This window comes from Pleurodeles waltl, chromosome 1_2, assembly GCF_031143425.1.
Source record: "Pleurodeles waltl isolate 20211129_DDA chromosome 1_2, aPleWal1.hap1.20221129, whole genome shotgun sequence".
NCBI classification, from domain to species: domain Eukaryota; kingdom Metazoa; phylum Chordata; class Amphibia; order Caudata; family Salamandridae; genus Pleurodeles; species Pleurodeles waltl.
Window position 1 is genome coordinate 958,500,915 of NC_090437.1, and position 14,123 is coordinate 958,515,037.

The 14,123-nt window shown below is 42.7% G+C and overlaps 1 protein-coding gene across 3 annotated transcripts in view; it reads right to left on the reverse strand.

Annotated features, from left to right (window-relative positions):
- Positions 1-5,408: 5,408 nt before the first annotated feature.
- Positions 5,409-14,123, reverse strand: part of CRACD (capping protein inhibiting regulator of actin dynamics) — an 801,959-nt gene continuing 793,244 nt past the window's right edge. For all 3 annotated transcript variants that reach the window (XM_069200882.1, XM_069200863.1, XM_069200873.1), the window contains one exon: positions 5,409-9,544. In XM_069200882.1, coding sequence (XP_069056983.1) covers positions 9,384-9,544 — 161 coding nt within the window. In that variant the 3' untranslated portion in view covers positions 5,409-9,383. The remainder of the gene's footprint in view (positions 9,545-14,123) is intronic.

Genomic DNA, 14,123 nt, shown 5'->3' on the forward strand with positions numbered 1-14,123 from the left:
GGGGGGCTGAGTCATTACCCCTTTCTGTGTGCAATGTGTGCTTGAACTGTGGTGTGTCCCATGCTTGCTCCCCCTTTAGCCTGCTACATTTGTCCTAGCTTTCTGACTCTGAGGCCGTCATTATGAGAGGCCCATTAATTTCGAAATGTCCCATTACAAAAATACTGGCCAATTGTAATCAAATAAAAAATATGGAGTTCCAAATGAAGATTTTGGCACGTGAAGTCACTGCATGATCTACCAGGGAAAACACATGAGATACGCCCGGAAAGACAGATTCCAGCATGTGAGTCCCCAAAAATGTGTACTACCAGATATTTCCCTGCATCCAGACTTAGATGGGACTCCCAGTAATGGTATATCCTGGTACAGAAAAATAACGAATTACTCAGGGCCACTTGGAATGATAGCCAGAGTCCTCAAACTACAAACCTATGCATCATTTCAGGATTTCTGTGCCACCAGTGCAGTACGTTTTACACATAGATGCCATACAAGTCTCTTGCATACGTTAGATTTATTCTCCATAGAACATATACATTTGATATTCATCCATGGTCAGGTTTGTAATGCCTCTTATTTCCTCCATAAAAAAGCGCTTTGTACTACATTCAAACACTATGTGCACAAGGAAATTTTAATTTTAAACTGTATATTTCTTTAGTTTAGAGAGCCATAGTACTGAAGCAATTAAAAGTGCACACTTTTTGTATGATAAACAGTTTTCCTTAACTGACCTTTATATCAAATTGCACAAAACAAAAACAGAAGTTACAAAGATCTGTCTTGTTGCTCAATTTTATTTTAGTTTACACATTGCAAAAACACTTGTAGCACTGAAAGTTTTAATGGAAATTAAAAAAAAACTGAATTATAGATAACAAATGAGACATTCAATATATAATGTTTCAATTCTGGTTGGATTATAATTTAATAAGAAGTAATATACTTTGTGTAAGAAACAATTGCACTTTGAAACAATAAAAAATACATTAGACAAAAGAGAACAATCCCACAAGTATACATTAGTGTATAGTTTTCTAGAATTCTCTTGTAGTACAGGGGCTAATAATACCAAATCCTGTCAGCAATAGAATTGTTTTAAGTTACATTAAAATAATATATCTCAGTACAGTGATGTATTCAGATTTAAAATATATCTTTACAGGTTTGAGTAATTGCATCAGTAGGATGTAATTGTCTTTTATACAGATTTATAACTTTGTTCAAGACAGGTAGTAGACCCAAAAGAGAAGTAACACTATATTGGTACACATGTAGTGCAAATTCATCTCGCAGAGCATTGGTTTCACGCATGGTGAAACTACATTTTGTCCATGCACACTCTTCTAAGCATGTATTAGGTTCTAAACTAAGTCTCTATAGGAAATTCCTCGACTTTCTAGAAAGTTCTTATTTGGAAATTTTACCTAGGACACCATTTGTAAAAGAAACAGTATTATGTATCTATTTATCAAACAATCTTTATTCCCTCCGTAGTAGAAGTAAAGGCAATAACCATTTACTACAATCTATAGTTTGTAGTCTTTAAATGCTCGAAGAACCCAAACAAAATCATAATTCAAAATGAAACCTTTCAACTGATGGAAAGTGCTTCGTTTGGTGTGCATTGTAATTGTTTGAGCTGAAAAAATGTGGAGCTAATACAAAAAGCAGTTTTTCAGTGTCGAAAACCTGCTCAAAATGGATTGATTTTAATACATTTCCAGTTTTTGGGGATTCATAAAAACTCAGGAGTGCAAACAATGGAAATCTTTGCTTGTCTTAGTTTTCCACACTTCCTCTTATCTTATTCCTATGGACATTCTTCAAGAATATACATGGCAGAATTGTGTAAGTCCACAATACATTTTCTTGTTTTTCACAAGCAAACATTTTTCATCTGGCAAAATCCTTTTCCTACACCCCAATAAAATGTGGGAATGTTTTTCTCTTTCCCATCCTGTAAACACACTTACTCCAACTGTATGTAAATTACATTTACATGTCTTTCCATGGTGAGAATGACCATGCAAAATGGTGGTGAATACCCACAAAGTTATGGCAATATACAAGGTGCATCCATTTTCCATTGCCACCGGCTATAAATAATCTTCCCAGACTCTGAGTCATAAGCATTGTGCAGTGGAGTTTCCAAGGTACTTCGTTCCAAATTCTGATTTGTTGAATCTGGATCGTGGAATGCAGAACAGATTAATTTTGTCCACAAGCTGATTTTAGGTGGGTAGAAGGGTTTATGAATCATCCACATATATTTATAGTAGTGTGAATGGCATGTTAGCTGGAGAAAAATGAATATATTTTTTCAAAAGCACAAAACAAGTCATTTTGCCATCTTTATGAGAACATTCAGTAATATATGGTGCCAGCTGCCACGACCACATACATCAGTTACTCAATTATTTTAGTGGATTCTGAAAGCTGACAGCCACAAATATGGATTATCTAATAGTTACCATACTTGCAAGATTGATTGCTGCGTATATGTGTAAAGAAATAATTCACCAGTAGACACTGTATGTATGTATTTATGTAGGAGCTGATATTTGTAAAGCACAAGCCTAGCTCAAGAGCAATGGTGTGCTGGCCCGGGACCCTGGCCCTTGGGACGATACAACCGTTGGGGAAAGATAAAGGGTACACAGTCAGGTCAGGGGTAGTGTAGTGCTCCATGAAAAATTGATTGTAACATCCCATCAATTTTGCTGCTAGTGATGAGAGTACTGCAGAATTTTACTAGCACATGGACAAGCAGTGAGTGTAAAAATATGCAGAGCACAATTGGTGAACCCAGTACTACCTATAAACGTTTGTTGTAGAACAAAAGGTGTGTAAATAATTTACAATATTTGCTATGGGTTTTTATTTTCAGTCCCTACTGCCATTATATTATATGGGAGGGTATTGCAGTACCAGTGGTTATCCATGTGTGGTACTGGACTTACTGTAGCTCTGCGCGGAAGTATCTTACTACTGTTTTGGCTGTAGCAACTTTAGAAGTGCAATTTGTAAACTGCAATGGGCTTACTCTTTTGTGAATGGGTGCATGTCACTCCCTAAACCCCTCCCTATTATTCTCTAAAGCCATTCCTAGCCTAACCGAAACCCCTTCTTACTCATCCCTAAACCATTCCTGTTTTGTAGTGAGTGTGCCCTTTTTACCAGCCACTCCCCTATTCCCTACCACATTTACTACAAAGTGATAAACTTACATGTGTGAGAATCTCTCCATAGACAAAATAGAAGTGGAGATTTACACTTGTAGGTTTATGAATCGCATTTTGTGATACTTTAGTAATGCTGTCTTAGTACTACTAAACATACTACAAAATCCAGTTTGTGAGTAGGCCCCTTAATTATTTTCAACAGTTTCAGTGGATTGTTTGGATGTTTTTGCAATGTGGGGACCAGCACACAAAATAAAGAGGAAAGACAAGACACTTTGCAAGTGGGACAAACCTGATATACCATCCATTGCAAAGTGAAAAAACAGAGCTGGCCAGGGAATTTGGAGAAAGAGTGAACATGAGAAGCTCTGTCTTCATAGGATGAAAGTTGTGATGTAAAGAGGCCATCTTTTCTTCAATGTAATCAAGACAGTCATCTTTTACAAAACTATAGCTATTGGAAAAAACAATATAACATATTATTCTGTGTTTTCAGTGAACTGGTGCATAAAGCTGCCCCAGTACACAGATAACCTAGTAGCTTTTTGTGTTAGGAAACAATAATAACAGGATTGGCCTTTTGGGCACCCACTTCGTCACAGGCACTTCCCATGCCCAAAGAAGTCCTTCATGGAGGTCTAGGGCCATTAGGAAAACCACTTCCGAACCTTAATACTACTGCCTTTTCACTTAGGCAAAATAGGCCATGGTCAGATATGTCAAGAGCCACTGAAATTTCATGAAGACTGATAAGCCGTGTTACCTCTCAACCAATTATATTAAGTTCATCATCTGTTATCTGTGAGTTTGGATGCGTAATGTACTGATAAAGGATCTGAAGCCAGATCATTAGAAAATCAGAAAACTGAGATGGATTGTATTTGTGGTTCTAGATGTGCTCAGTTTTGTCTGGAATACTTAAGGCAAAGCCAAGTTATTGGAAATCCCAAGACTGAATAGTACAAATTGAGTTTCTTGGGAACAGGGAACAAGCTTGCAAAATAAAAGAACAAATGCGATTCAGGATAAACAACGAATAATTGTCAAAAAGGAGACCAAGAAGTAAATGCCATTTTTTTTTTATTTACAAAATGGGCCTGAAACATGCTATCTTAAGAGAAGAAGATCCACATTGTGTTTATATGGCTTGGTATTGAGTTTGGCTGATGGATTACTTTGTCACAAATGTGACGGATGTCCCACATGCCTTACTACAAGTGCATTATATCCCATGGCACTTGTAATATGGCAGATGGGATGCCCACCATGTTTGTCACAGAGTACACATCCTGCCATACTCCACATCAGGCCCATGGTTTTAGAAAAGAAAGGTATGCAAACTGAGTTGCTCCCACAAGGTGCTGAATCAGAAAAAAAACACTTGATCAAAGTGGCCAAGTTTCACTGCCCAAAGTGTTATATATTTAATGAATAAAAATTGAAATATTAGAGATGCGTTTAAGGCAATAAAGGTAACTCAAGGCAGTGTCTGAGTGACCAAAAGGAAATCACTGTAGAGAGTCAGCCTTCATCAGTGATTTAAAAAATATCTTCCCATGTCACAATCAGTGGGGCCTCTGTGCTAAAAATAAAAAGGATGATGTGTTGAAATAGTTGAGGATTTTATGTTAAGTAACAAAACTTCATAAACTTTCGGAAAAAAACAGATATCCTAGTAGCTTTTTGTGTTAGGAAGCAATTATACCATGATGGGCCTTTGGGGCACCCCGTGCTTCACAAGCACTGCCCATTCCGGGAGAAGTCCCTCATGACAATCTAGTGCCGTTTAGAAAACCACCTCAGAACATTAAAACTATTGCCCTTCAACTTATGTAAAATAGGCCATGGTCAGATATGTTGAGAGCCACTGAAATTTCATGAAGACCTATAAGCACAGTTGGACCTCAATCAAGTATATTAAGTGCATCATCTATTACCTGTGAGTTGGACGTGTTATGTACTAATTAGGGATCTGAAGCCAGATACATAGAAGATAAGAAAACTGAGATAGATTGTGTTTGTGGTTCTAGATGTGATCAGCTTTGTCTAGAATACATAAGGCAAAGCCAAGTTATTGGACATAAGTTTGAAAAGCACAAATTGATTTTCTTGAGAACAGGGAACAAGCTTGCAACAAAAAAGAACAAATGCCATTAGGGACAAACAATGAATAATGGTCAAAAAGGAGACCAAGAAGTAAATGCCAGTTTTTTTTTTTTTGCACAATGGGCCTGGAACATGCAATCTTAAGAGAAGGAGAGTCACACTGCATATATACGACTTGGTTTTGAGTTTGACAGATGGGTTACTTTGTCACAAACATGACGGATATCCCATCTGCCTTACTACAAGTGCATTCTATCCAATGTCACTTGTAATATGGCAAATGAAATATCCGCCACATTTGTGACAGAGTACACGTTCAGCCATATTCTAAATCAGGCCCATAGTTATATGGAAGAAAGGTATGCCAGCTGAGGTGTGCCCACAAGGTCCTTAATCCAAAGAAAATATTGATTCAAGTGGGCAGGTTTCACAGCCAAACTGTTTTGTATTTTATAAATAAAAATGTAAATATTAGGAATGAGTTTAAGACAATAAAGGTCACTTAAGGCAGTGTTTGAGTGTGACCAAAAGAAATACACTGTAGAGAGTCGGCCTTCATCAGCTATTTTAAAAATATCTTCCCATGTCGCAATCAGTGGGGCCTCTGTACCAAAAATAACAAGGATGCTTTTTGAAATAAGTTGAGGATTTTATGTTAAGTAACAAAACTTCATAAACTTTCGGGAAAAAAACACATTTTCCAACTTGAAAAAGGATCATGGAAAATTATTAATAGGTTAAATACTTGTCAGTGCCCCTGGATTAAGTGCTTCTTCAGAAGAGACATTCGAGATAACATTTTTCGAAAGAAGAACAAGACCTTCAGAAAAGGACGCATCACTAATTAACATCAGGGGGTGTGTGTGTGATGTTCAGTATCTCACTCTATTATAGGACAGTCCTTATTCTGTCAGAATATGACAACCATGGCTTTAAAGATGTTTGGATATTTACTGTATTCTTATAGGTGATCGTGAAGAAAAATGATCTATAATGGTAGACTAAGAAAGTATATCTTAGTGCAGAATCAGACGTTACCGTCCTTTGGATTTCCTGATGAAAGTTACTCACAGAAAAAAAACACCTTGAGAATTAGGACATATATGTCCAGAAGCAGATTAGATTGTATTGTATAGCTAATTCAACAAAGTACAATCCTGTATACCAGCAACATGTTGGTATTCCTTAGGCGTGTTACTGATTAAATTACTTAAGTAAGATAAAACGTAGCTAAGAAAAGGCAAAAGCAAAAGACTTAAAAATCCCTCCAGCACGTTTTCTGTCTCCTCTTGACCCCTGGAAATAAGCGCCAGGCAGAAAATAGTGAATACATAGCAACCTGCCTTCGTAGATTAAAGAAAATTATTTGATTTGTTTTTTTCATTGTTTGATCATCCTGTAATAAGAGCAAAGATCATATGGTGAGACTCTAAGGTATTTTTACTCTATTGTAAAACCCCACATATGTTAATGATGTGAAAACTGAGCAAGAAAAGTGATTGTGTTATTGTGAATGGCAAGCAAATATCAGCAGGTAAATTTTTTGAATATCATTATCGCAACGTCAGTGAAATGAGGTTAACATTCTTTACATTGCAGGTACAACACGAAGTCCCTACCCCGAGTCATGTTTGAGAACAGGTGTGAAATCATGCATTCTACCAGGACATACATGTCAGAACTGATGGATTTTTCCAAAATTACCGAAAAAGTTGTTTTTCTTGACAAGATGTTGCCCTAGGAGTCTGCCTCAATATCGACCGTTAGAAGTTATCATATTCTGGTGAAAAACAATGAACAGCTTAAATTATATTATTTAAGTAGCAAGCGTGACCTACTTAAGAAGCAGAATCATTAATTGCTAGATTTGGCTCAAGGGATTGTTTCTACAGAGGAGTTCCTTCATTGTGTATCAAAAGCCCCTTCTCCATCTGATCCTCAACACACTGGCGAAGGAATATGTCCTGTGGAGTAGTTTACTTTCTGTAGGGGAGACTGTTGTTTGGAAGATGTCGACCAATCAACAGTGATTACATTTGCACCCATCTCTTTAGAGAAATGTGTTGAGCGTGACTTTCGGTGGCACGCAACAGCTACTATTTATTAACCATGCAAAAAGTAGAGTAGTGTAAAAAGACATCTGTGATTATCTAGGTACAGTGTTTAATGTATATACTGCCCATGCAGGAGACAACCACTTCAACATTTGCAAGTTCGCACAACATAATTTAAATTTGTAGACACTGGTAAGAGAGCACTGCACAACGCTTATGAATTACACAAACGGTACATTGAGTAATGCACCTTCAGAACATTATTTCTCCTATGCAATTTCAATGTGAATGTTGTCCCAAGAGTAGCTGAAGGTGGGACTCTAAGGGCTGACGGGATGAGTGGTCATCTGATTCATGGGTTCAGAGGAATCCAGCTGCACGTTGGATTTTGTAGGAGTGAGTCTGGGTGTCAGAGGTGTCTAGTTTACTTACAGACCACTTCCTGGTGTAGTGTTGTAACCAGATTACCTACAGTCAGACTCCAGGTCAATGCCTAAAGATGGCCTACTTGTGAATCGGAGCAACTGGTTTGCATTTTGACCATTTACATGTGTTTGGGAACAACCAAGCAAAGCTCAAAATCAGTGTTTATACTATTATATTAATTTAATATTTAACTATTTCATAGCTTACACTAAGTCTTGCACTCTTACCAATCAGGACACTCCATTTTCACATTATGGCTGCACATACCACTTCAAGAAATGCTATCAATGTGAGTGACTTATTCAGATGATGCCTTAATAAGGCTTCAGACCCAACCTTGCCTCAAACTCATACACAATTTCTCAGACTGTAACTGGTGTAAGGACAGACATGTGCACCTATGGAATTAGCAGTCAACAGATACAGGAGTAGGTAAAAGTGAGAAGAAAAAGGCATGGGATGTGATTTTATTTAACATAGCGGGACATATGCTGTAGAAAAATATGTTGAACGGCCCAGCGCATGACTTTTAAAACACTTTGCTTAAGTCACAAAGCTGTTTATGGCATTGGTTCCCAATACCTGACCACCAAGGTCTGTTGGTATAGACCTAAGAGACATCTTAGGTCATCCGATGCCTTTAGAATTCACGTCCCTTGCACCAACAAAGTTAAATGGGGTGATAAAGCCTTTACCGTGGCTGCAGCAAAATGCTGGAACCTGCTTCCTTTGAATATTAGGAAAGAACCCTGTTATTTAAGTTTCAGGAAACTGATCAAAACCTGGCTTTTTCCGCGCTAGTCTTTGGTGGCTTTATTTCTATCCTGTCGCTTTCTGTTGGCCTCTACGTCTCTCACCTTTCTGCTAGCGCTTCGATGCTCTTTTTGAGCCGGAATGCGCTCTATAAATTTCACATACATACATACATACATTAAACGGGATTTCCTGTAGTCACTTGGGAAAGTTGTTTTTTTAGATGTAATTATTGGATCACCTATGCATGTTAGCTTCGTTGCTTTCCAGACACATTTGAAATTTTGCAACATTTGTTACTCTATTGTCACATAGTGAACATGGCCTGCTTCCAGCTTCTTTGTGATTGAGTCACCATGCGCAAGAAAACTTAAAATATCAACAATATTTTTAAATTCATGTAACTTTTTCAAATTCCAGCATATTAAAAGAGTTTGGTAAAATTTTAACCCCAGAGGAAATGAGTAAATGACTTGGAATACAACCAGCTGGTGTATATCTTTCAGTAGACACTGTCTTATTGTATAAGTACTACACGCTGGTGGGTGTTCTTGCACAAGAGTTACACGGGCTTCTGTATGAATCCATTGCCAAGTTGCTATTTTGAACTGTCTAGATTATCCAACAAGTACGGGTCGCCCTTAGAGACAATAGACCATCTCACACTGCCTGGAGGCGGCTGTCACTCCTAGCTGCTCCGACTCACTACGTGTCCCCCAGGCACTGGGCACCAGTTCCACATGAACTCGCACCATTCCTTTTTTGCACTGCATTAAAAAAACGGTTATACAATTCGAATAAAAAGGAGACTTGGGTAACAAACATCAACTACAACAGAATCAGTCACTGTAATTGTTCACTTAATAATTTGTGGGCAGTCGCTCCAGGCTTTTGCTTTCCTCTTCGCCAAGGCCAGCCAGGCAGGTTCGGTGGTCAGCGGAGTAGCGTCGGGTGTAGAGAATCTCTTGGAAATGTCTTTCACCAGAGGAGGCGATGGAATTGTGTCCGCGATCTCCACTGCGTATACAAAACAAAATGTCAACTATGAACATCAAGCCACCTCTAACGACGATAAAAAGCATGACGGGATACATTAACCCACTGATCTAGTTTAAAATGTATAATCAATGGTGTCGAATGCTTCAGACAGATTTAGAAGCTTTACACTGCACCCCAATGTTTGCAACTGCAGGCTGTACCCTATCATTCCGTGCCGATGGCCGATTGTCTAAGGGGAATAATACAATTAAGTGACTGTGACATTTAGCTGGAAATATGAGAAAAAGTAATGCAATGTCTGCAGGCTAGTGTTTAACGTGTCGAACGATGGCGAAGTCGGAGAAAAACAAAACCCTTTGGAATATATTTGTAGCAAATTATACCTAAACAATAAACGACAGTTTGAAAAAAAAAGTGCCAACTGTTACAAAGAAACTCAGAAAACTGTCAGCCGCCCACTATCTCTGCGGTGTGAAAAAGGCTGACGGGATTGAGTGTTGAAGTCTGAACGAAAAGCAACCGCGTTTATCCGTCGGTGTAAAATATTCTGGAGGGGTGGAGTGGAAGCAGTGTGTCTGCGCTGGGCCTAAAATAAATAAGGTTAGGTGTCATAGTCTGATGGCATGAAAGGGATCTAATTGGCTTCAGCTGGGTAGCTTTGAGAGCTGGGAATCTTTCTAAAAAACAACCCACCTCTGCAAGTTCCTTCTAAATTTGCAGCAAACGGTTTGGATTTTAATGAAACACCTTGTCAATTAGGCATATTATCTTCCAGCAAATGAAAAACTGTCACTTTTAGTTTTTGCGAGTTTTTATGATGTACTACGTACCTCTTTCTACGCACTTCATATCTCTTTATAACCAACATCAGTGTGAGCTAAAACTATGGGGCAAGCCAGAGTCCCCCGGTGAAGGATGAGTTATTTGCTACCCTGGTAACGTAGGGGTGTATTTACTAAAATGACTCGCAACACAGAGTTCCCGTTGTGTGAGAGGAGGAGAGCAGGACAGCGCCGTATGTGCGGGGATATGGTGCTGTCCTGCCCTCTGTAATGTGGGGCCCTAGGCCCTCATGCTAGTTAATCAAGGTGACGCAGACACGGTGGTAGGGTGGTAATAAACTGGCCTCGGGCACGTGCGCCTGGCCTCTTTTATTGGCAGGGTCACCTGACTGGTGACGCCTGTGTTGGGTGGGTGTGGGTTACATCTGTAAGACCAGCCCTCAGCAGAGTGGCTGGCAGAAAGACTAGAATGAGTCCAGCTGGACTCTACATCCCTCCCAAACTTTATTGAGGAACCAAACAAAAGTCCAACCTGTAAAAGAAACAATAACAAAGCACCACAATCAGTCTCTCGGCCTCGAAAAGGCAGACTGCAGAATTGCAGTGGACATGGTGCAGCTGGGAGCACCCGGACACCTCCGCACGAGTCCATAATTTAACCAGGTACAGCTGGGCACGAACACTGTGTGGATGAAGTCCAGATACTTCAGTTGCTTGTCCACGACCTCACAGTTCGCTGGATATTGTTGATCGGGTCCTGCCTGGGCTCACGTGGTCAAAGTCTATTTACAGTTTCTGATGCGGGTGCATCTTGAGCAGTGGGGAGTCCACTGTACACAGTTCTGGACGGCATTCTGACTCTGGAGATTGTCTACCTCCTAAGACTGCAGATGACGTGACGGCCTGGGGCGCCTGGGAGTCCAGCGGCAGAGAAGCAGCATTCTTCCCTCTCGTGCCTGATCTCCATCAAGCAGGAGTCTCCTTGAGGCCCTTTCGCGGGCTTCCACAGGACTGTGTGGACTGTGCTTGCCTATCTCAGGCCCAGCAAAGACGTCTCAGAGGAACAGCCTACAGGACCACATCCTAGTCTCGCATGGAGCCACAAGGGTTGTTGATGCAGGGTCCGCTTGCTCGAGCCATCTGGATTCAGGTGCTCTGGCCATAGTGCAAAGTCTTCAGGTGACCAGTCTCTCGATATGAGACCTCCGTGCTTCCGGATGCCTGACGTGGAGCTGTCTCAGATGCATTCTCTCTCAGTGATATTCCGCTCTCACAGGAATTTGTTGGAGGCTCTTGTCCCTGGATTGCGGCGGGACTGCGTGGGCTGTGCGGGCCAACGTTGGCCACGCCAAAGGAGTCTCTCTGAACTCCCAACAGGGCCACGTCCTAGTCTTGTGCAACCCCAAGGGTGGATGGTCCAAATGATCTGGTCTGCTCTCACCGGCAGGCGTCTGGTTCACGGAGCTCATGGCAAGTGTTCAGATGATAAGTTTCTACGTTGCCAGACATGCCTTGTCAGCGTCGGTTCTTGTTGCTGACTGTCTCCACTCAGGTGGTGCTGTGCTCCTCCTTCGATGATTGAGCGATGCACCTCATCATGATGATGATGTTTTTTTCATCCTTTTGCAGATCAAACAGGTGGCGGCGGCTTCGTCAGCGGAAGGACCACTTGATGGACGTAGTGGCCACGGCGCGTCTTGTGTAGCCTGTGCAGTCGGCGTCAGGGATGCCATCACAGCCAAGCAGCCGGTGACAGGTGACAGGACGGTCGTTCTAGGAAGCGTGGGGGACCACCCGCATCGCTGTCTTCAGTGACGTCTGCTCACCCCGGTGACTGTCTTGTACTGATGGGTGCCTCCTCATCTGCTCGCACGAGTCCTCAGTTGTGTCACTCTACTTCCTTCCACTTTCACACCTGCGATGGAGTTGATCTGTGGTGTGACCGGTCTGTCACACTCCTCTCCTCATTTCTTGTTGGCATCGTGCCACTCTCTCTTCTCCTTGGTGTGGCGTCGTGCCACAGGTCACATGTTGCGGCACATGGACCTTGACCTGCACCTCTGCTGGTACATCTTCCTCTTTGTCCTCGATGTGGCGTTGTGCCATGGGTCGCATGCTGCTTCACATGGACCTATCACTGCACCTTCGCTGGTGCATCTTCCTCTTCGCCCTCGATGTGGCGTTGTGCCACAGGTCGCGTGCTGCGTCACATGGACCTATCACTGCACCTCCTCTGGTGCATCTTGCTCGGTCGCAGCCTCTCACAGGCTGAGTCCTGCGGGTAGGACATGATCTGCTCTTCAGGCAGACCTCTCCCGGTCTGGTCCGTTCTCGGATCCTCTTGGTGGACCTCTCTCTGGCAGGAGGGTCCCCGCTCTCTTCCTCCTTCTCTTCACTCGAGGGCGCTGCTCTTGCGCCTCGAGGCTGCGCTGTTGTGGCGCTCACTCCTGCCATCTGCTCTGGCAGGGTCGGTCAGTTCAGATGACCTGCTCACTGATGGGCCAACAGTGGCCATCTTCCATCGCTGCGCAGCCAGCTGACATGGCCTCTTTTCCCGTGCGTTACGTCACGCTCTCGGGTACTCTCTCCATCTTCACGGACTTTACCCATGTCGTCACATTCTCTGGCGCAGCTCTCTGTGCACGTTGCGCACGTGTCAGTCTCTTTTTTTTTCTGGGCGTCCTGTGGCAACGCCTGGCATGTCCCTTTCTTGTCCTGCGGTGATGTCCATCACTGCTGGGGCATGTGGCGTTCTTTCAGCGGTGGCGGCGGACGGCCGCCAGAGGCTGCGCAGACCATGCGCGCTCTCTTCGTACCTCACGTGGCACTTGCGTCCGTTTCTCACCGTTGCAGCTTGGCTGAAACAGCTGCAGTCTTCTCCTTCCCTTTTGCAGCGTCGCCCGCGTCGCTTCCTTCTTCCTCGCCGTTTCCGTCTTCTGCGCCGTTTCTGTCCACGGGCGCACTCTTGGTTTGGAGCAGTCACTTTCTGAAGGTGCTGCTGTAAACTTTCCTTCATCCAAGCTTCTTTTACCTTTAAAACAGAAATAGGGTGCAATACCAACTCTGGCCACTGGATGCCAGTAGTGCACTTTTTTTTCCTAGCTTGAAAGACAATCTTTCCTGTTACCGGCCTCGTTTGTTTGAACAGATGCCGGTGAGGAGGACATGCTGCCGGGCGGACTCCGTCATGCTGGTGGGGGCTGCAGGTAAGTGCAATTTTATTTATTTTATTTCTCATCTGTCCCTTTTCTCTTTTCATGTTCTTTTTTACTTCTGTCCATTTTTTTTTTTTTTTTTTTAAACTGCACAGCCTCGTTTGAAGAGGCATGCAGACGGCAGGACTTCAGTGAGGTGGGTGGGGGCTCCGGGCACTGCTTTTTTTCTTTACTGTTGGTGCGTGTGAGCACCTCTCTTCTTCGTTGTTCCCTTGGAGGTGGGGGAGCGGCCCTGGGTAATTTGCTTTCCTTTGGTGGTGCATGCCAGCACCAACACGGATCCCTCGTTGCGGCCGCAGCAGCCGTGCTTTGTGCTGCGGGCCGTTTTTCTGGCATTTTTGGGGTGGGGGCAGCCCTGGGCACATCTTGTTCGGTGCGCAAACAGCACCATTTGCTCTCCGGCGCGGGAGCTTCACTTGCGCTGCCGGGCGTGTCTTTTCCCTGGTGCCTCTGAGCACCATTACACTCCTGCAGGGAAGAGGGGGGATGGCCCTGGGCATATTTTCTTCGGTGCGCGAGAGCACCACTTCCAAAGGAAAAAAGGGCGACCAGCCCTGGCTCCCATGTGGTACCTTCGCTCTCCTCTTTCGCACGGCGCGC